At 37.8% G+C, this 21,769-nt stretch overlaps 1 protein-coding gene and 1 long non-coding RNA gene across 7 annotated transcripts in view; one reads left to right on the top strand and one right to left on the bottom strand.

The window, feature by feature from the left end:
- Positions 1-21,769, top strand: part of CNST (consortin, connexin sorting protein) — a 45,639-nt gene that overhangs the window by 17,573 nt on the left and 6,297 nt on the right. For 3 of the 6 annotated variants that reach the window (XM_015857594.3, XM_015857593.3, XM_085543315.1), the window contains 7 exons: positions 546-751; positions 3,083-3,113; positions 6,173-6,259; positions 6,702-6,816; positions 9,702-9,723; positions 9,901-9,994; positions 13,959-14,833. In XM_015857594.3, coding sequence (XP_015713080.2) covers positions 546-751; positions 3,083-3,113; positions 6,173-6,259; positions 6,702-6,816; positions 9,702-9,723; positions 9,901-9,994; positions 13,959-14,833 — 1,430 coding nt within the window. The other 3 variants (XM_085543316.1, XM_085543317.1, XM_085543318.1) reach the window with 3 other exon arrangements.
- Positions 17,035-21,769, bottom strand: part of LOC107311245 (uncharacterized) — a 29,355-nt gene continuing 24,620 nt past the window's right edge. Inside the window, exons 4-5 of the long non-coding RNA XR_014944718.1 lie at positions 18,217-18,347; positions 17,035-18,001 (exon numbers count right to left, since the gene is read on the bottom strand). This is a non-coding gene — a long non-coding RNA (uncharacterized LOC107311245). The remainder of the gene's footprint in view (positions 18,002-18,216; positions 18,348-21,769) is intronic.

Below are 21,769 nucleotides of genomic sequence, written 5' to 3'. Positions count from 1 at the left end.
GACATTTGTCTTAGCAAGCCAACAAAGCTCTTTCCTGGAAGTAGGTGACCGCCACCAAAACACCCACTCATCTCAAACCACTGCCTGCCTTTCTGGAATTCACTGTTATTTCTTTTCTTCCTTCAGTCCATTCAGAGCAAACTTTCACCTGTTTTAAAATGGAAGTTTGGCCTCTCAAGCCTGAACTCTTAGGTATTGATTTTAGCTGCTGAAACGAACATCAGCCACAACACTTCTTTTGGATTCGTGGTCTCTAAAAACAGTTTAGGCTAGGTGATTTTTTTTTCATACCAAGTTTCAATGGAGTCCCAGTTAGTAGCGTACAAAAATAGCTGATGTGTGTCACTGTGTCTTTCCAGGTAGGTGAGCTGACATTGAGACAGATCTATCACAACTAATTTTGTCAAGACCAATACTTTGTGTACTTACAGGACTATTGCTTAAGATGATAAGATTTTATCCACAGCTTTTTTATTCATATTTCCTAAAAATGCAGCTCAGCGTATCTTTTTTAATCCTAACCTAAGTACTTGTTCTTTTCAAAGGAGTTCCTTCAGTGGGAACCACAGCCATCAAGGAGGAAAATACTCCTGTTACACATACGGATTCTGTGCATTCTGAAGGTGCTGTTGAAGCAAATGAAAATTACCACCAGAAAGAACAAAAACAAACGTTGCAGTCCCTTTTCTCTTTGCTTCGTGAAGAGGTTGAGCAAACGGATTCAAAGACGCTGCCCCTGTGTCTCCATCAGGTACTTCCTATGATTCTGGGTTGCTGCACACAACTGTGTGACTGAGACTTTTTCTCAGCTGTAAAAAGATGCACTGATTCAATATATGTCAGTATTCATATCTGGACAGTGTATTTTCAAGTTTTGCTGTTTAACAGAGGATCAAGGCAAATATGTCCACTCTAATAGATATTAAATTATAATCTCTCTCGGAAGTACATTCTGCTTTAGAAGGAAACTCTTAAGGACAGGCTTTCCATGATATGTGGGACACAAGTGGGATATTTAGGACACAGAAATGCAAGATAGCTGATGTCTAAATCACATTTTGTACCTGGAATTATTTTTGCTATTGCAGACTTCTTTCTAGCCTGAGCTTCATGTGTGAAGGCTAAGATTCAAGATTCCTTAGTATATACTTTTTCTAGCACAGTCACCACATCTGCACTACCAAAGGAAATACTGTGTAATTTGAAAAGCACACTTTGAAAAGTATGTGTCTAGAACTGAGTGCACTATTAATGCATAGTTCTGTTGTGCTGGACCAACAGCAGTCTGGAAGACCTTTTGTTTGGCTGAAGTGACTCGTAGGCTATAGAAACATGGTAATGTCTGACTTGACTTATTTACATTGTCCTTATTGCGAAAAACTGGACCATTATAATATTTTAAATATTTTCACTATGATGACACACCTGCATTCTTATTCTCTGTTGACAGAGAGACCTTATCTCTAAGGTCCCTTCCAACCCGCACAAGACTGTGATACTGTGATAAGAGATGACGTTAGGAGACGGTTCTTTTTCATATCACAGTTATAGAAGCTTCACATTTAACGCAGGAGGGGTTTTGGGGTTTTGTTTGTTTTGTTGTTGTTCTTGGTTTAGGATTTGTGTTTAAGTGAAGTTATTTCTTATTGCTCTTTAGTTTATTTGGAACTTCACATTAAGGTTAATCAATTGTACTTACAAGCCGTGTCATATTTGGTGCTTATCTATGAGTCAGTACAAAGTTCTACTTTGGAAAACAGTACCGCTAGGGCAAGAATCTCAAAACTCTTGACAAACATGAAGGTGTGTCACTGACCGCAATGGAGATGAAATCTGTTCACAGCTTCATGCGTGAGGAAGCCAAGCCCTAAGGCAAACAACCTTTTCAAAGTCGCACAGAAACTGTGACGGAACTGAAAGCACAGTCAAGGTTTCCAGATTCAAACATGTCAACCAAACACATTCTCTTTCTTCCTAAGACATATCAAGCAATTTGTATTAGGATATTTGTAAAACGCATTTCTGAGGTTTATGTTGCACTTACAAACAAGCCCATCATTATTCTTCTGATTTCTGAGAAAAGTCTACCTACTTTTCTGGAAAACACAGGTTTTTCATATTGTAAATCTTTAAGAGTATTTGTCAGGGGGGAGGAATGGTCTTTTTTGGTAGAGCTATCTTGTTACAGACCCAGTGTTAACTATAGAAACGTCAGTTCTAGGAAGAAAAGACTCGCATTTGTTCTGTCATAACAGCAACAATTCTAATCAAACAGCTGCTGTCTGGCTGAACTGTATGACCTGCTCTATTCTGAAAGAGCTTCAGACACCAAGGTGCCATGCTTTGGGAAATGACAGAAGAAGTGGAGAGTCTTTAGATCTTTTTACAGAGAAGAGGAGCTTTATAAAGAAAGCAGAAGAAGGTTCCTGCAATGCTATTGTTTGGATTCTGCTGGTGTAACAAAAAGAAAAAAATCATTCCTCTCATTTTTATCTCATGAATTTCAAATGCTTAAAATTTGAAATGTTGTAAATGGGATATAAACAGGAAGCCTGCTGGTATATCTCTGATCTTGCAGTAGGTTTTACTTTCAGTGTCTTTGATCCAGAGATTGATCTTTTTTCATCAGTCAGAAAGCCTCGACTTCTCCATTTTATCACATTGCACGGTAATGCTCAGGAGAGCTTGACAATGATCTTACATCATGGTCAGTAATAGAAATAAAACTCATCTATCATTAAACACAGTGCTTCTGTCATTTTATAACTTCCTAATATAATAATTTTTTAAAAATGGCTGAAATAAATGTTTGTTGTTGTAACAAGACAAAACCCAACATACATTTGGGCAAACTCATTTGTGCAAGTAAATGTACAATATCTTTGATACTCTCTTTAAGCATCTTTCTTAGAATAAGAGTACATGCATTTAGTGTGAATATTTGTATTCACCCAAAGCTAAATATGAACCTACAAAGCAGACATTTAAAGTTATGATGAAAAGTTTAAATTGTATCCCTGCCACTCTTATAAAAATGAAGGAATGCTAATTTTCCTGTGTATTTTTTTTTTTTCCTTTTCAGATAGCTGAGACCTATTTTCAAGAGGAGGAATGTATCCTTTTACCTGTAAAATTTGTTATGTGGCATTAAAATATTCTGATATGGTAAAACAGAAAATACATACTTTGATGGTGACTCACAGGTTGTGGGTCAGGGCAAACCACCTCAAGTACAGTGTTTTGGGCACCTCCGTACAGAAAGGAAACTGAGGTGCTGGAGCAGGTCCAAAGAAGGGCAACAAGGCTTGTGAAGGGCTTGGAAAATAAGCCCTATGAAGAGAGACTGAGGGAACTGGGGCTGTTTAGTCTGGGAAAGGAGGCTGAGAGGAGACCTTACTGCTCTGTAACAGTGCTCACAGTGAGAGCGGGGTTGGTCTCTTCTCACTGGTGACAGGTGACAGGACAAGGGGAAATTGCCTCAAGTTGCACCAGGGTAAGTCTGGGAAACACTTCTTTACAGAAGGGTTGTGAAGCACTGGAATAGGCTCTCCAGGGAGGTGTTCGAGTCACCATCCCTGGATGTGTTTGAAAACTGTTTGGATGTGGTTCTCAGGGACATGATTTAGTGGAGGGTTGTTAGTTAGTATAGTATGGCTAGGTCATGGTTGGACTCAATCTCAATGATGGTTAAGGTCTTTTCCAACCTGAGCAGTTCTGTGATTCTATGAAGAGCCATAATTTACCCATGAGTGAATATACAGCATGTTAGCAGTTTCTTCCTAATCTGACAGCTGGAATGTAATTAAAGTAATAAATCCACTTTAAAAAACTGTGCTGGTACAATTGTTTATAGTTGGGCAGAAACAAGGAAGTAAGAAAATGGTTTTAAAGGACATCTGTTTTATAGGATATGTTTTGCTCCATGTATTAATAACTGGAAATATGTCCAGTCTAGATCAGATTTACGTTCTGTTCTATCGAATAGGGCACTATCATAGTAAGAACAAGATTATCACAATGGTTGACTAGACTGTGTACTATTAGTGTTTAGATTAAAATAGAAATACACACATTGTGCTAAGGGAGATCAGTAACCTGCATACAGCAGCAACCTGTTCTTTGTCAAGTGCTAAAGTCATACCAAAGTAGTTTGAAAAACTGTCACAAGAAACCAGGGGTGATTGCCTCTGGGAACAGCCAAGTGGTTACTTTGATTTATTCCTTGGTAATGTAAACAAGTTTGGTCAGTAAGTTAGAATAGTCAAACTGGTCATAATTGAGATATTTCAGTAATTCTGGGATGATAATTATATTAAACCTTAAAGTATATATACATATTTTAAATCTGGACTGAATATTTCTGTTTGCTTCTGAAGAAAAATGTTCAGGCTGTAAAAAGAAGAGGCAAGTTGTGAGCTCTTCATGTGCGTATGATTCACTAAAGTGTGTCAAGTTTAACAAAGTCTCTGTGTACACGTTATTTCTTTATTATGTAATTTGTTACCTTTGTAATGACAATATGGATCATGTGGGCAATTATCATGATTAAACAACTAAGCAAAAGAAACACAGTAATGTGTCCTTAAATCTTGCCAAATTACATTTGGGTATCTTATAAAAACAGGGAAACAGCTATAGCAATGTTTTAAAGGGAATATGTAAAATTACCCAGCACTGTCTTCAAAAACATCCGTCAGAAAAAGGAAAAAAAAAATAAAATAAAATATATATATATATATCACAAATATGCAGAATAGAAAAATTCTGCAGGAAAATTATGGCTGTTCTTGGAAAAAGGCACTTAATTTTAAAAGAACATCCAGCAGTATGACAGAAATGGCTCTGGGCAGCCTGTTTTAGTGGTTGGCGACCCTGGCCGTGGCAGGGGGGTTGAAACTAGATGATCTTTGAGGTCCTTTTGAGGCCATTCTATCATTCTATGATGAAATACAGTTTCTCTGTCATAGAAATTGCTTTACTGGAAGAGCCTTATATTTATATCTGATCAAAAGAAATATTTAAAGTGCAATATACACCTGACGTGGAATTCAACACCACACTATAGTGCATATTTATGAAGGAAATCTCCCCTGTACTTGCAGCCATCAGTTTCCTGAGGTTAAAAAAGAACTTACTTGATCATGTTACATGGTGTTAATTATCCATGATGGGTATTTTAATTCATCTGGTGTAGAACTGCATATTTAACAATAATTCAGGGTCATTACTGTGATCCTCTAAGGCTATCTCTCTGATCTCTATTTCTGTTCACAGTAACAGAACTCTTGAGGGCAAGTTATATTCTTTCTGTTAATACTGTTGTTTATAAGCCATGCCGTTTATATGGTTCATGAGCCTAACAAACATAACAAAAACTTATGTTTTTGCTTATGTTTTTTATAATAATTACTTCAATATTTTAATTAAAATGAATATTGGAAATTATTTTTCTATATTATGAATCAGTTCGTTCAGAATACTTCTATTCTCATTGCACTGTTTAATTAAATTTGAAATAGCTGGTAAATGTGGCCTTGAACAGGAAGACAAACAATTTGAGTTTAATGGAGCTAGAAATACCCTCCACTATTACAAATTATAAAGATATAGTGATGGTTGTCTGAATATGATAAGAGCCCTAAGGGAGGGAAGGAGTTCTTCATGGAGACAAAAATGAAACAGAATCTGTATGAAGAAGAAAGAAGGTGTTTAGCTGCCCAACAGCGCTGAATACAGTGGTTGAATAGGGGAAGGGTTAGTTCAGTTAGTTATGTTTACTGACACATCATTGCATTTCTTGAGAGACGTATACTAACATTTGTATCGTTGTTTTGCTTTTCTCTTCCAAGAGCTTTAATTTACCTTACAGTTGTCAGCACAGTAATGTGTTGCTCAACTCTTTTCTAGGAAATCTTATGTTAGCTACAAGACATGTGAAGAGGTAGCTGCTGAAAAGAATAGTTTTCATTTTTGGAACTTATCTTTGTTCTCATTTGCTGTATTCATGTCTGCTATAATTTTCTCCCATGCACAGAGATCTGGATTCTAATTATTGTTCAGGATGATTTAATGATGTTTCAGGTACATAATGATCTTCCATTCAAATATGATATCAAAAACAAATAGTAGCATGTTCGCATGTGTGTTCATTTTTCTTTAACCAGCCTTTAAGATGAGAAGGCAATGAAGTTCATTCAGCTTGAACGATTGTATCATGAGCAACTGCTTGCAAATCTTTCTTCCATACAGGAACAGTGGGGTAAGTACAGGCTAAACTAATATGATAGCAGCAAGAGTTCACTTGTTTTGCCTTTGTAAATAAAAGAGTGATTTGTGATCGTAAAGCCAATAAACAGCAGAAATAGCATTTATACCCAGATTTCTCTAGTTTGTTATGTGGAGTATTCCATCTTTGAGCCCCTTCTTGCATGTTTCATGAAAAAGGTGCAAATTACTTGTTTATCTATAAACCCCATAGCTTTTAGGGGCTCATTTTTACTTCAAGTTTCAATCTGATGTGATGTAAATAAAGTATGTGATGGCAAAATATGATGCTTTTTGCACAACCTGAAACAACATTGTAGAGCATAGCAGTGGATAAGCTGTTAATTTTTTTCCATGAATTAGTTAATTATGCATGATTTGCGTTAAGCAAATATTACTTTTGTAATAGTTTATTTGGATATTTGGATTTAATTTAGAAAGAAAATGGAAAGCAGCAGTTTCTAGTCCAGTTAGAACACTGAGGAATTCAGCTAAAGAACTGAGTAGTGAAGAGTTGGAAAAGCTTACTAAAGTTTGTTCGTCGCATCAACAGTAAGTATAATGTTACTTCTTTAGCGTGAACATGTTAGTGTAGCTGTTATGCTTACTACGATTGGTGTTTTAAAATGGTCAGACCCAAAGTAAAATCTACCTTCAGTGAATTTGATAATAAAGAGGTTGCTGCTCTGGATATGCAACGAAATGTTTGAGTTACCATCAGTTTTCATGATGTTCTAATATCATTCAAGGAATGCATAGAGGCTAGATCTGAACTGCTTTCAGCAAATCGCTGTTTTGCCAGAAATGGAGCATTAAGTTTATTTGTAGTTATCTTCAGACAAAATAGAAATGGAGAAGTGTTAATTTAGGAAGAGACAGACTGCAGATGTGACAATGGTACTTGTACCTCTAGCTATTGTTTTGACCAATCATTCTTACTAAACATAATTGCTCAAGACCTCAAACTCCACAACTGACATCTACGCTGCAGGATTTTATTTGCAAATCTTCTATATTTTGGGATAATTCCATTATGTTTTGACTCGTTATACTCAATAGATTTCACATTAATTACTTAAGCAGTCGTTCTGTACTTACTAGTGTGGCTGTTTTCTGAAAAGTTAAGAGATCCTGGCTTATGCCTTCCTTGCCCAATTCAGCAGCCATCTGAGCTGTTTTATCACAATAAAGCAAACTTCCATGGGTGCAACTGACCCAGGGGAAGATCTGATATTCCATTGGTGAATGCCCTACCTGCTAGATCTTGAGTTTAAAGGACAGACAGAAAAAAATGATACTAACTACCTCTGAGAACTGATCAGCCAAAAGGCACTCTCAGTCAAATGGGGAGAGAGAACTTCTTCAAATATATTTGCATGGGCTTAGTCAGTCCGGATACAACAGAAGCCAGAATACTCCTGTTGCTCTTAGAGTATGGTTTATCTTCCACATATGTTTCCTGAGTGATAATACAGAAGTTAGAAGACACCCAGGCTGACCATCAGAACCCAGGCTGAAGTTGTTTGGGAAGGAGTTTGCAGAAAGCATAAGCCTGCATTTCCACAAGAGGAAGAGGCAACTCTAGCACAGCAGGTTTACTGCCATGACTGTTGCTTCTGCATGGTTACTCTGAGTGCCTGCAGGGTTCCTCAACCTACATTTCATTATGCGTGACCTTGCAAGCTCACACAAATATTAGGATACAAGACTATTATGATTTATGTGCTGCAACTTGCAGCACCTCCCTGGGCAATGAATTGTTGCCTTGTTAAACATTACTCAGCTTTCTCCTCATAATTTTTCCAAGCAGCCTCACTTTTAAATACAAAAATTCATTTATGTATCATTTATCTGTTCCTAGTCCTGAGGAAGCCTGAAACTTGAGAAAAAATTGAGGACTGTGTTCATTTGCCATTAGTTCTCCATATTTACTATTATCACTTTTCCAAGCTCTCCAGGCAAAAGCCTATTTGCTTTTCTTGTTTCATATCTGTTTTCTACATATTAAGCTGTATTTATTTTGAAATTAAAATGATACTTTAATCCAGGGTCTTGGAAAATATATGAGCTTTTTGTTTTTGTAAATGAAAGTAATTTACATGCTGTGCATGAATGTTTACATGGTTTCCAAAGTCCACGCTAACAATGCTGACTCATCTGTGAATCCCAGTGGAACCAATGGGACCTCCTATATCATTAAATACCCAGGAAATATGTCCCAATGTAAACAACACAGGGAGAGAGAAATAAGGGAGAGGAGGTGGCAGTTTTTTTCTTTCCTCAACATCTGCTCTAGCAATCATTGTTTTTATAATAGTAGATATTGCGCCCTTATATTTTTTAAGTTGGCAATGTTCTCTTTTAGCATAGACTTTAAAAGGAATTTAGATCACAGTATCATAGAACTGTAAGGGTTGGGAGGGACCTCTCAGCCTGGTCCAGTGCACCCTCACAGTATAGAAACACAGAATCTTAGAACTGATCAGGTTGGAAAAGACCTTAAAGATCATTGAGTCCAATCACGACCTAACCATAGTACCCTAACTAACAACCTTCTGCTAAATCATGTCCCTGAGCACCATATCCAAATGGTTTTTAAACACATCCAGGGATGGTGACTCAACCACCACCCTGGGGAGCCTATTCCAGTGCTTCATAACCCTTTCTGTGAAGAAGGTTTTCATTATATCCAACCTAAACTTACCATGGTGCAACTTCAGGCCATTTTCCCTTGTCCTGTCACCAGTGAGAAGAGAACAACCCCATTCTCGCTGTAAGCACCTTTCAGATACTGGAAGGTATAAGGTCTCCCTTCAGTCTCCTTTTCCCCAGACTAAACAGCCCCAGTTCCTTCAGTGTCTCCTCACAGGGCTGATTTTCCAAGCCCTTCACAAGCCTTGCTGCCCTTCTCTGGACCTGCTTCAGCACCTCAATGTCCCTTCTGTATGGAGGTGCCCAAAACTGAACACAGTACTAGAGGTGAGGCCTCACCAATGCCAGGATTCCATTGGTCTTCTTGGCTCATATTCAGCCGATTGTCCATCAGTGCACCAAGGTCCCTTTCCATCAGGCAGCTGTCCAGCCACACCTCCCCAAGCCTGTAGGGCTGTCTGGGGTTGTTGTGACCAAAAGGCAGGATCCAACGTTTGGCCCTACTGAAACTCATGCCATTAACCTTGGCCCATCTATCCAGTCTATCCAGGTCCCTCTGTAGTGCCTTTCTCCCCTCAGGCAGATCAACACTTCCTCCCAGCTTGGTTTTGTCTGCGAACAGTAAAGAAGTTCTTCCTCATATTTGTATGGAACTTCCTGTGTTGCCATTTTTGCCTGTTACCCCTTGTCTTGTCACTGCACGCTGCTGATTTCAATGACATTTGTTATGAAGAATGCTGTTGTTGAGTAGTGTAATTTATGCCTTTTTTTCTTCATTGCCGCAGGCCACGGGCACCCGAAAATAAGGTAAGCAGCCATTTCTGTAACTTCTGCTTTGCCGAAGGTTGCTAATAAATGTATTTTTAATCTTATTGTAGTTTTTCCAGCTTAGTATAGAAACTGCTTGAAGCATGAATGTTTCAAAAAGTCACAGTATTCCTGCTTGAGCCCCAAAATGACAGGAAATATCATCATATTTTACAGCCAGTAGTTGCAGATAATACATCAGAAAGCGGTTGTTTGCTCAAGTTAACTGGATCAGAGAATTTAAAGGAAAGAGAAGCTGCTTTCAAATCAGGTATGTGTGACTGTATGTCCATGCGTTTGTTTGAAATATTCTCTTGTAATGATGTATTGGTATAAATACAGTGAAGCTATTTCATTTGAAGCTACTTTTAGATTACTACAGACTGATCCATTTTTTGCATTTTTTTTTTCACAACAATTGCACAAAATGGACATACTATGCACTTTTAATTAGTCATTGATATTCAGAAGTGTAGTAAGATATTCTAGTCTCTATGAGAAAAGGTTTTTGTAGGTGAGTATGCATTTATAGCAGCCTCCCTAAGCTAAAATTTGTGTAAAACTAGAGATAGGATAAATAAATGATGATAAACATTCTGAATTGTGGCCACTTGATGTATTTAAAAGTGTTAGTAAATCTTTTTATTTCGGCATGATATACTGATTATTAGCCATGTATTTCTGTAAAAAAGAACAGAAAATTAAGGAGCTTTTTGGGAGCCTAGAAGAGTAAGCTAGACTTCAGCTAATTCTTTTCTTTAAATGCTTTTATGTCAGTTTCACTTTCCTCCTCCTGCCTTGGGGCAGCAGCTGCTTTATTTGAGTGATGTGTTGGAATCACTGAAAATTATTAAACTGTTACAGTGGAGACAGAAAGAGAATTGTTTGACTACTATGCTGCACTTCGTCTTCACTCTCAGCTTAAAATGTTCCTTTTATGCTGTATTCAAGTTGCCAACAATGGCCTAAACTGAGGATGTTTCCTCAAAAACAGCTGTAACTTCTCACAAGATGAGAGTTGACCAAGATGACACATCCAGAGGCCCCTTTCAGCATAAACTTTTCTACAAGTGCATATCATCCAGAAAGTTCTGAAGAACTTGGAGTTAATGAAAATATAGAATGACAATTCTCTAAATACATGGATTCTCTTAATCTTCATCCTCTTTTATCATGACCACTATATTGCCCCTTCTCTCTCTTTGTTCATGTAACCAAACTAAAAACAAAATACAGAACAAACATGCTCTACAACTCAGAAAGCAGTTTGAAAGGACTGGATTCTTTTTTAGTTTTGGATGGTTAAAAGAACATGGAAAAACATTGGACACTTGAATTTGGTCATTGTTTTTGTTCCAACTGGGAACAGCAGCTTTCTGGACAGCAAAAATTCAGAACTTTTGAAACTTGTGAGTTAAGTACCATTTTGTTTCAATGTCGAATGACAGCATCTAGGCACATTAAAATTAATGTGTAGTTAATTGATGGTATAAATGGATTTCTTTTGTAAGTGTTTTCAGAACATCATCAAAACCTTATGTGCAGGATTTACAAGAGATGCCTTTCACAAGGTTAGTATGTTCTTGAGGAGGCAATGACTCCTGACACTGGCAGATCTCTTGATTTGTTAAGGAAGTTTTAATAAAAGCTGTGGTCATGCTGCCCCTCACAGTGTCCATATGTCAGCAGCATGCAGCTTTTGTCACAGTTAGGATTTGTGTGAGGAGGATACCAGCACAAACTTAGTGCAGAAAATGAAGAGAGATGATCTGTAACTCTGGATCTGTAACTATCATTGAGTGCTGCACAAAAAAATAGCCAAACGGTGGCTCAGTTATACAGTGCTCCAGTGATAAGGACTAGAAGCAGTATTTGCATTTCATAATTCATATTTTGTCTGAACTCCAGCAGAATCCTATGCTACTACAACTGTACAGCTTATAATATTTAAACTAGCCTCTTCAGCATTGGTCCAAGTACACGGCCTCTTCTCATTGCAAACTTAAAATGCTTATGATCTGTTTTTGTGGTCTTTCTTTCTACATCAGAATGAATCTTGGTTTTATTTTTTTTGTTTTTGTTTTGTTTTTTGTTTTCCTACTTTCTAGACAGAAATGTATCTGCCAATATGAAGGGGAACTACTGGACTGCTAGTTAAAATACTGATTAAAATACTGCTAGTTAACACTGATTTACAGTGTGACAGGAAAAGGATACACACAAGTGGTTTGAAGGCTGTCCTTCATATGAATTCATATACTATTGCATTTTCTCCTCCAGAAGATTTTATCTTTGATTCTACCAGCAGAGAGACTGAACCATTAAAGCTATGTGTATATTTTAGAGGATGAGAATTGATTCATACTATATTCATCAATTTATTTTGTTTCTAACTGAAAACCTTAATGACCTTGGTGTTCACTAAAGGTAATCATGAAGCATTCTCTAAAGAAATGATGAGTTTAATGACATTCTTGTACCCCTCTGTAGGCAGATAGCAATGCTGGAATCATTTATTACTTTCTTAGGAACAGAAGCCTGTAGAGCTCAAGGACCATCTTTCACACTGAAGAGTTCAATCTAATTTCTGACCACATTTAATCTTTGATGTTACAATTGGTGCTGCCAACAAAGATGCCTGTTGTATCATGGATGTATTCACTGGGAAAAATTGACAGATGGTAACAAAACCTTGTCCCAGTAATCCAGGCTATGTTCGACCTCATGACCTATACGTGAGAGGCTCAGTATCCTATTACGAGTCCTTTGGGCTATCTATTCATCTGTGCCTATTTTTCAAGAAGTCCCTGTCTCATAGCCATTTCTTCATTTATAAGCCAGGTTCTCAATACCTCTCCAGGTGTTAATTTTGTTCTGACTTTTGTCTGCATTCTGAGATGGCTGAATATTCTTTTTTTTTAATTCCCCAGCCTGTCTTTTTTATACTGCCTTGTACTTCATTGTCTTTGAAAATGGGGATAGCATGGAATTTAATAAAGTTGGTCAATAAAATGAATTAATGTGAACATTTCTTAAGACAAAAGAATGTGACCTTGTTTCATGTAAAAAGTGAAGGCAAGCGCTCAGATTTAAAGCGATGTTTTAACAGGTGAGGGAGGGAACGGTTATCCTTGAGATCTTCAGTCACTGTCAGAACACACTCTGTTAATGAGGGCAGTGTTTGATCTCTTTGTTAATCTATTCATGAGACCTTTCTGCTTTCGGATGTGACCCAAAAAAAAAAAAAAAAAAAAAAAAAAAAAAAAGCAAACAGGCATTTTCTAGAAGTGGGAATTTTTTGTTTGGAGCTATTACTGTTAATATAACAGTAAGCCTGCTACAACATAGTCTTAACTTAGATTTTATTAAAGGATGGGGAAAAAAGGTCATTTTTGTTAGAGTCTTCATGATTTTTAAGGGCAAGATTTGACTTTGGGATTCTTATAATGGCTGATGTCTACTAATTTCATTCACAACTCAGGCCAACCATCTATTCCTTCATTAGCAGATCATATCAATGGTATGTGAATCACAAGCTATGTAGAATTCCTTTCAGCTCTCTCTGAAATTCCACATAAGAGAAATGAATTTCTATTTGTTTTGTAAATATGAACTCATAAATAGGCTGAATCCCATTTTTAATATGTAAACTAACATCCAAGAAGTGACTTGTTACACAGTGTTACATAAAATATTATAACTGGATTTTTAATTTATGATTGATCAAAGGAGCTAGTTACCCACTTAAAATAATGTAATTTAAAATATATTAAATTACCATCATTTCAGCTTTCTTAAAATACTACTGAGATCTTCCTGCATGGTAGATACATCGGCATCAAAATACAGCTTTCAGTAGTTTTTAAGTGCATTTATCTGTGCTTCGGGCCTCCATGATGTGTGCTCACTAAAATATGCTTTAGAAGGAATCTAGTTACTTGGAAAGTCACTTGAATACATGTTCTTCTGAAAGCATGGGAGTGACTCTCTCTCTTTACAGGTGGACACTTGGGCATATGCTCAGCCTGTAAGAATGCACATGAACACTTTAATCGTGAGTCAGCTTTTTAGACTACAAAACTTTTATTTGCCTGGAGCGCAATGACCTGCCCTTTATGGGAGCACATCTTAAGGATTAGATTACAATGTTATCAAATCACAGTATACTCTTTCTCCTCTCTGCTGATGCTTTGAATCATTTAAAAACACTGCAACTGTTTTCCTGTCGCACTTAGGTACTGAAACTTGTCCTGGCATCCGACCCAAGAAAGAAGATCAACAGCCGAGCACCCATCCTAGCAGTGTAAAGCAAACTGAGGAGCAGGAGGCAGGGAGCCTTTCGGTAGCTGCAGGAAGGGACCACATGGAGGAGCAGCACCACAGTGCAGAATCAGCGCTGGAGCCACACACCCAGTCCACAGGGACGGTGGGCAGGCCTTCTCCAGGCTGTTTATCATCAGGGGATGCTGGCAAAGATAACAGTTTGCTGCTGAGAGAAAGGCAGATCTCTAAGGATGCGGAAAAAATAGAAGAGACAGCTGGGGAACCCGGAGTGAAATTCTCTCCCGGGCCAATGGTAGATGCCTTGGTTTTAGCAGATGCTGATTATATGCCTGCTGATTTGGTTTCCACTGATAAAGATGTACAAGCTGATAAAAATCGTCTCAGATCAAGACTTGTTGCCAGCTCTTCAGAAATCACTAGTGCCCAGCTTGGAAATAATGATTTAAACCAGCAGCAGAAACAGCCTGATGATGATGATGAAAAATCTCCCCAGGACAGAACTGCTTCAAATGCATGCTCTGAAAGTAGTAAAGTATCTGAACATGAGAGTACTGCCCGTTCACGAGTATGCAAGGAAATGCAGAGAACAGCAGGACAGGAGGAGAAGGTAAAAAGTGAGGAACGAGAAGATGAATATCTCAGATTTTTAAATGGCAACGTAATAGACTCTGGAGAATCGTTTGCAAACTTAGCAAATCAAGAAGAATTTGACACTGTCCCAGATATTTCACCTGAACGAGCATCTTACAGCTCACTGGAAGCTTTATCACTAGATGACAGCTTTTCTTCTCTTGATGAACTTGCAAGAAGGATAGAGATTGCTGAGGTAAATACTCTGAATCCTCTAAAACCCTCCATGTTATCTCAGTTAAAATATTTTAGTTATTCTCAACTTCAAAATATGCCCAATATCTCTAATCTTTTTATTCTGAAGCCTGTATGCATTTACTTGTTCTGAGTTAACTCAGGTAAAAAGTTCCCTTTTATCTGTTTGTGTCCTTCTTGGCAAGTGCTGCTCCATGCATCAAAAAATCACATTGATTTTTACTTATTAGTGCCAACTCTTTATTGTTTTTAAATTTTTAACATAAATTGTTAGGAGAGGGGTTGACAGTCCCTGTTAAATTATGGTTTTATTTAAGAGGTCTACAGAATACCTTTGTTTATAATATGGATTTTGTCTATTCGAAGAACAAAATTTACTTTTCCACTCCTACTGACTGAAGGTGAGAAAAGCTGCGTATGTAATAAGCTCTATAAATGCATGGACTTCCAGGTTTGCCAGGCTTAGGCAGTTTTATTGTTCAACCAGACTTAAGGAAGAACTTCTAAACCTGAACCCATCATAGGCCACAACAAGGATGAGTGCTTCATAAGCTGAAGTGCTTTTCTGGAAATATATATTATATATTAAATTTTATTGCTGTATGACTTGGTCAGAGATTGTGTGGTTCCTTCTTCACTTTATCTTCTGGTTTTGTTGCATTTTCAAATATTGGAATGTAAAAGCTTTCCTTTAAATGTAAAAATGGGATTATTATGAAATTATGTGATTTTAGTCGCTGGAGGGGAAAGACAGAAGAAGATGTCTTCTTGGTTCCTCTCTATTTTTGATGAATTTGACAGTGTAACATCCCTTGGCAATAAAAAGTAATAGTACTTTTCTACAGATCAGAAGCTAATACATGTAGATCAAGAACCCATAAATGCACACAGACTGCACCCAAGTGGGGAACTAAGTACTGGAGATGCACGCTGATGTTATTACATCTTTGGCAAAATCTCCATAGCTGGAGACAAAGCATTTTGTGTCAGTGTTTTGGTTTTTTTTCCCCACCTAAGCAGCTTCTTTTCTCCCTTGCAACTTCAGGCATCCTGATCACCCCTAAGACACCTTGTCGTTCTGTGGGATGTCAGGGAGCATGTCACATACTGGGACTGAAGGCCCTGTACACAAAGCTGGTTTTACTTCAGCTGTTTTGGATTCAGTGGTAGCTAAACATGAGCTCTTTACAGCACATACATGTGGGATCCCACATATATGTTCATATAGGTAATTAAACTTTGCACTGGATCCACTGGCTTAATCCACTGATTTCCAAGGAGATAATTGTTTTATGTAGAAAAATCATAAATTAACCCTATAGCTGCTATTTTTAAGTTGCTATGCTTAAGCCATTTGCATTTTAAAGGATTGCATAGGAAGGAGCATATTGATAATGTTAGAATAGTGATGCTTGTATTGACTGGGCCAGTGGCCAATGACGACAGTGCTTTACAGAGAATCCAGTGTCATTTCTAGTTCACTGTCCGACTGCTAGTACTGCCAGTACTCTGACAGCAGAACTGGGCCTCTAGAGAGGCAAAAAGAACCTTGAGTCTTTCCATAGCATTGTTTTTTTAAATTATTATTATTTTGTATGTAGTGCATAATGTTGGCTGTCACTGGTGGGAGTCTTTGCTAGTCTTAGCAAGAGACCTGAACTGTGTAGGGCTGTGGGGGATTAAATAAGGGAGAAGCAAAGATGTGTTCATTTTGACACCAATTAAAACTTGTAATATGCAACACCTGGGCTTGTTTTACAACATCTGAAATTGCTGGGTGTACACGGGTGTGTAACCTGTATTGTTTCATTATACATTTATATTTTGTTTTCCCAGTTAATCTTATTACCAGTCATTACCCTCAGGGGATGCATCTCAGACTTGGTGTTCACCTGCAACTTCCTCAGAAGGCACCAGGAACTGACCGCGTGGCACCTCTGAGGAATGACCCCCATTTACTCACACTGACTTTGTTTTAGCACTAAAATAAGATTCTACTGATGTTTTGACAAGCAGATTGATCTTTGCATCCAACCATAACATTTTTTTTTTCCCTTTCTTGTTATCATTGTCAGCCTTTGAAGTTGCACTGTTCTGGCTGTGGCCACCTAATGATTTTACAGTGTTTTCTTACAATAATTGTGGAAGAAGTACTACAAATGCGTTGTGTAGATACATGCAAGCATAGCAACAAACCTTACATGAGGGGTACCAGAATAACGACTTTATAAAGGTCAGTCAGTGTGACTATGATAAAACTTTTCCTGGAGCAAATAGTTACAAAATTGTCACAAATAAGTCAGAATGCAGAGCAGAGGTAAAGACTGTTTTGAAATAAACTGGGTACAAAAATCATGTGGTAGGACCAGTATTACTCAATGGGGGTGTAATATCAATTTATTGTAAATGGGGAAGGATAAGTACTTGTGTCAGAAGGGATTTTTTTGAGTCCATATTGAGCACAGTTGTCTGACAGAGTTCTGTAATTCAGATCCTTTATGTCCCTTGCTTTTAGGCTACGATTTGCAATAATTAATTAAAGACTGAAAATCTGCTGAATTTTTTTCTCTGGCTTTAAATAACTTGAAAACTGAAATCATTTTTTACATATTTTACAGTCAGTTGTACTAGGTTTTTCTTTACTAATACTATTCATGCAAATTTGTGTGCAAATGATGGAAAATCACTGAAGCTGTATAGAAAGTGCCTTCATACACCTAGTGAAGAGCTTCAGAGTGTATCAACAGTTGGCAGTGACAGAGTTGAGAAGTATTTGATGAAATGGCACACCAGCAGTTACACAAATTGTCACCTCAGTAATGTAAGGTGTGTTCTCCTGTATGAAATAAAGCTTTATAGCTGTGAGATTATTAGGGAAATGAGAAAAAATTGTTTTTCTTTCTTTATGGCAAATTATCATTTGAAATTTGTTTCAGAAAGCGAAAGTATTGAGACTACTTACCACAGCATAAAGTAGTAGCTTTGGATTGCACTTTTTGTATACAAAGATTTCAAAATCTACTCAATATGTACTGATTGGCAGCTGATTTGGGTGCAGGAATGAAGCCTCCACCTACCTGCACGAAGTGTGCAGACAGTGCTTTGTTGAGATCCCTTGTCCTGTCGTATGGCTCAGGTCCTTTAGTTTTGAGTTTGCTTGCTGTCATTCCTGAAGAAAAAATCCATGTTTCAGTAGTGTCTGTTACCTGTCGCTCTTTTATGCTGCACAGAACAGCCCACAGCACCGCCTGGCGCAGGCCTGCATCTTTCCTTTTGTGGTTCAAGCCAAGAACAGGCTTGACTTGTGGTTAGCTGTATTAACCACACTTCCCTCATTAAATTCAAATTTAAATAATAATTTCAGGCTTCTTAAATTCCTCCTACCTCAAACACCAACATAGAATCCTTCTAGTCTTGTATGGTTGCTATATCTCTGTTCTTCTGCTTTTGATGGCCATTTAATTAGCAAGAGATGGTTCTAAAGTAATCCATTTGTCTGCTGCTTTGAACTCTTTCTAGATGAAAGGTGCAAGAAAAGATATTTTATTGTCATTTTTTATAAATTATAATTATAATTGAGATTTTATTTGTAGTGAGATGGGCGCTATTTTCACGTGACACTCTTAAATACAGTAATGATATTTTAATGACTAAAAATAAGAAGAATAAAATGTGGTCTTTACACAGTTTTCAGCTGCAGTTGAGAATGTGGTAGAAAGAAAGCTGTAAACATGGTTTTGTTAAGAACTCCATATGCTTGTATTTGTATTCGCATTTTAAGAATAAGCCGTCCCTGAGTAGGAGGCATAGCTTTGTAGTTTTGTAGAACAAAAGGAAAATCTGGGTGCCATGTCTAGTGAAAGGCAAATGAAATAGTGTAGGTATGAACTGCATATCATGTAAAGATGTTCTCATCAAAGAGAGCCTTCAAAGTGTGATCTATGGCTCTTTCTGGGTCAGGAGAGTAGCATTACCATAATGATTGTATTGCAAAATCAAAAGCCCTCACTTACTGTTTTTAAAAGAAGATGTTTAGTGTAGAGAAACTGTGCTGTATCAATTAGGTCTTTTACACTTAGAAGTAAATGCCGAAACATTTATGTGTGCTGGCAGCAGAAGTGAGCTTCATTGTAGCAAGCCTTTTACATAACTGTAATCGCTGGGACACATTTCCAGGTAATCACATAAGACCTAGTCCTCTGCTCTTCAGCCTGGAGGAGACAGAGCCAGTGACTCAGTCACACAAGAACTAGCAGGAACCAACAAACACAACGAAGCGTGCAGAATGGACTGCTGCACCTACTCTTAGGACAGGAGTAAAAACACCCCACTGCACCCAGGTGAAGTTCCCAGGTGCTATCAGAACCACTCGTGAGCAGGCATATCTGGCAACAGCTAGCCTGCTGTGTGGGTAGCTCAGGAGGAGCCACTGATCCTCTTTATAAAAGCAGTGCCATACACAGAAGCTTAAAATAATCCACTCTTTTGAAGGACATAATGTCATCTTGCCCTCCTAAATAAATGAGTCAAATTAATGCACTTCTCCACAATCCCCCTTCCTTGTCACAACATGGAAGCATTAGTATTTATTTTCCAGCTGACCTGATGAATTTTCATGGCAGCTCTGCAAAGCTAATTTAACATCAACAGTAGAAGCTTCAACCCAGTTCACTTCTTGTGGTGAGAAGCGTGCAGGCTGTTACTGCTGCTTCATTGGTACCACATACCAGTCTTCCACACACTGATTTAAACTATTTCTTTTCATACTTTCACTACTTTATAAGTACTTCCTTGCATTGTTTAATTAAATAAACCACTCAAGCTTATACATAGACAGTCAAAAGCAAAAGTGAGGGTTTACCACGTAAATGCCAAATGACACAGCCAGGGTAATGCCTATTAGATTGTGCTCTCCGTTTGTGCTCAGCACACCATCTCTCTGATGGTAGCACGCATTTATGCATTACATAAGAAAGTTTAGGACTGTAAGTTATGAAGGCATTTGTTTATCTTGTTCTTATTCTGTGATTCTGTGATTCTCTACAACTCTTATAATTGCATGGTCTCCTAATTTGCTTAGATTATGGGATGGTTAGTCAGTCAGTTCTCTGCAACTATGGTTCTGTCTGGAAAGTTGTCTCCTTCACTATGAGGTTTTGGGTCATGTCTGCTACATAGAAGAGTTGCAAACTCATTTGCAGATGTGGCATGTTTTCTTAGTTGTAGCACAAAAGTATACAGATCACTTTTGAATGAGGCAAAGGTAGTCACTGAGATACAAAATAGGTTTTAAAAGGGACTGCTCAAATTTGATGGCTAAGGTTTCTTTTCAGAAAAGAAAGATTTTAAGACAAAAGAAAGAACGTGGCGACTATAGGACTAAGGAATAGGATTTGCTTCTGTTTGTGTTTCTTAGGTAGTATTTATGTCTTAGATAACGCTTAGGTAATACTTGTGTCAAGCCTCTGTCTTGTCAGTAGATTTTCTTCTTTACTTAAGCTATTGTATTTGTAACAACTTTAAACAATGTGCATTCTCATTCAAGGGGCATGCTTGGTAATGAAAGAAAAATGGTAGCTGCTTTAAAACAGAATTGTGAAGCACACAAGCAGTGAGGCCTATGCTTAGTTTAACTGAATGCTAACATGAGCGTATAGCTTGTTACACCTGTGAAATATCAGCATGTTCTTGAACCCTTTCAGTTTGCTAAAGCGCAGTCTGGCAGCATGTTAGTATGTCTGGCACAAGATCCTGGAAGCCCAGTTGCAGGGTTTCATCAGGTGACTCCCTATTGGCATCTGCTTCACAGCCAACATAAACTGCTACCATGGCAATTTTAGCTTTGGTTTTGGTATAACGCACCCAGGTAATGTATCCTCCAAGTACAGTTGCGTCCACTTTCAGTGTCTATAAACTCAGACGTTCCTTTATACTGCTCACCCAGGATCTGCTTGTTGAAGACCTTGTCTTTTGTATAATTGTATCCATGTTTGGCAGAAATGGAAGAAAAATGGGATAGTTAAATGCAATGTGTATCGTTCTGTACCTATAGTGGATACCTTTGTATTATTATTGTCCCTTGCTTTGCTGTTTCAACTCAAAGTGTTTCCTTTTCTGTTTCTCTTCTCTTGGACTTCAGAAAATTGGCTGGTACTTTTGTTTGTAAGGATCCAGCTGTGTGGCATATTTGCCATAACAAGGGAAAACATTTTCTGATATGTAATTAGGAAAAAATTACTTTCTGGACACAGTTTTACAGAGAAAGGTGGTTTGGTTTATATTTTTAACCGATGGAAGTTTTGCTGAGGAAAATAGTAACCGTTGTGGAGAGTCAAACACACAGGGTATTCAGTACTAATTCATTTGGCTGAGGACCTTCACAGCGCCAGTTAATTACAGCATTCTTAATTCTCCATTATGCATTTTTATTCTAATATTCCTCCTATTTTTCTTCCTATAACCGTTAGGATATTATGAACTTCTCCTTGATCTAACATCTTAATATGGTTTTGTGGGAAGAAAAGTGTGTACTATTGAAGCTAAATCAAATGACATAGGAAAGGACAGTTAATGACTTATTGAATGTATCACTGCTGGGAAGCATTTTTGAACCGGTGCTTTATCCAAAGAGCTTATAACAATATGAAGCTGACACTTACCCAGAAGCACAAAGATTTCTTTTTCCCCTAGTGTTTTTATTTGCTTGTCCTCTGCTGTAGCCTGTTTTTTCCCTTGGGGAACCAATCACAATGCTGAAAAATTAATCTCACAGTAAGTATTTGATAGGCTCTGCAGGATTATGTCTTTGAAAAGGCAGCTGTGGTGTCTTTGACCTCTTTCTGTCCTCTATTGACAGTGGTTTTGACTGGAGCCCACCGCCCCAACCCACATGATTTAAGGACATGAGACTATGAGGAGCTGATGTATAGTTTAGATC

Source organism: Coturnix japonica, chromosome 3 (genome assembly GCF_054131305.1).
Source record: "Coturnix japonica strain WE chromosome 3, WE-NBRP24, whole genome shotgun sequence".
Taxonomy (NCBI): domain Eukaryota; kingdom Metazoa; phylum Chordata; class Aves; order Galliformes; family Phasianidae; genus Coturnix; species Coturnix japonica.
Note: the sequence above shows the minus strand (reverse complement) of the source record. Positions and strands in the feature narration are given on the sequence as shown.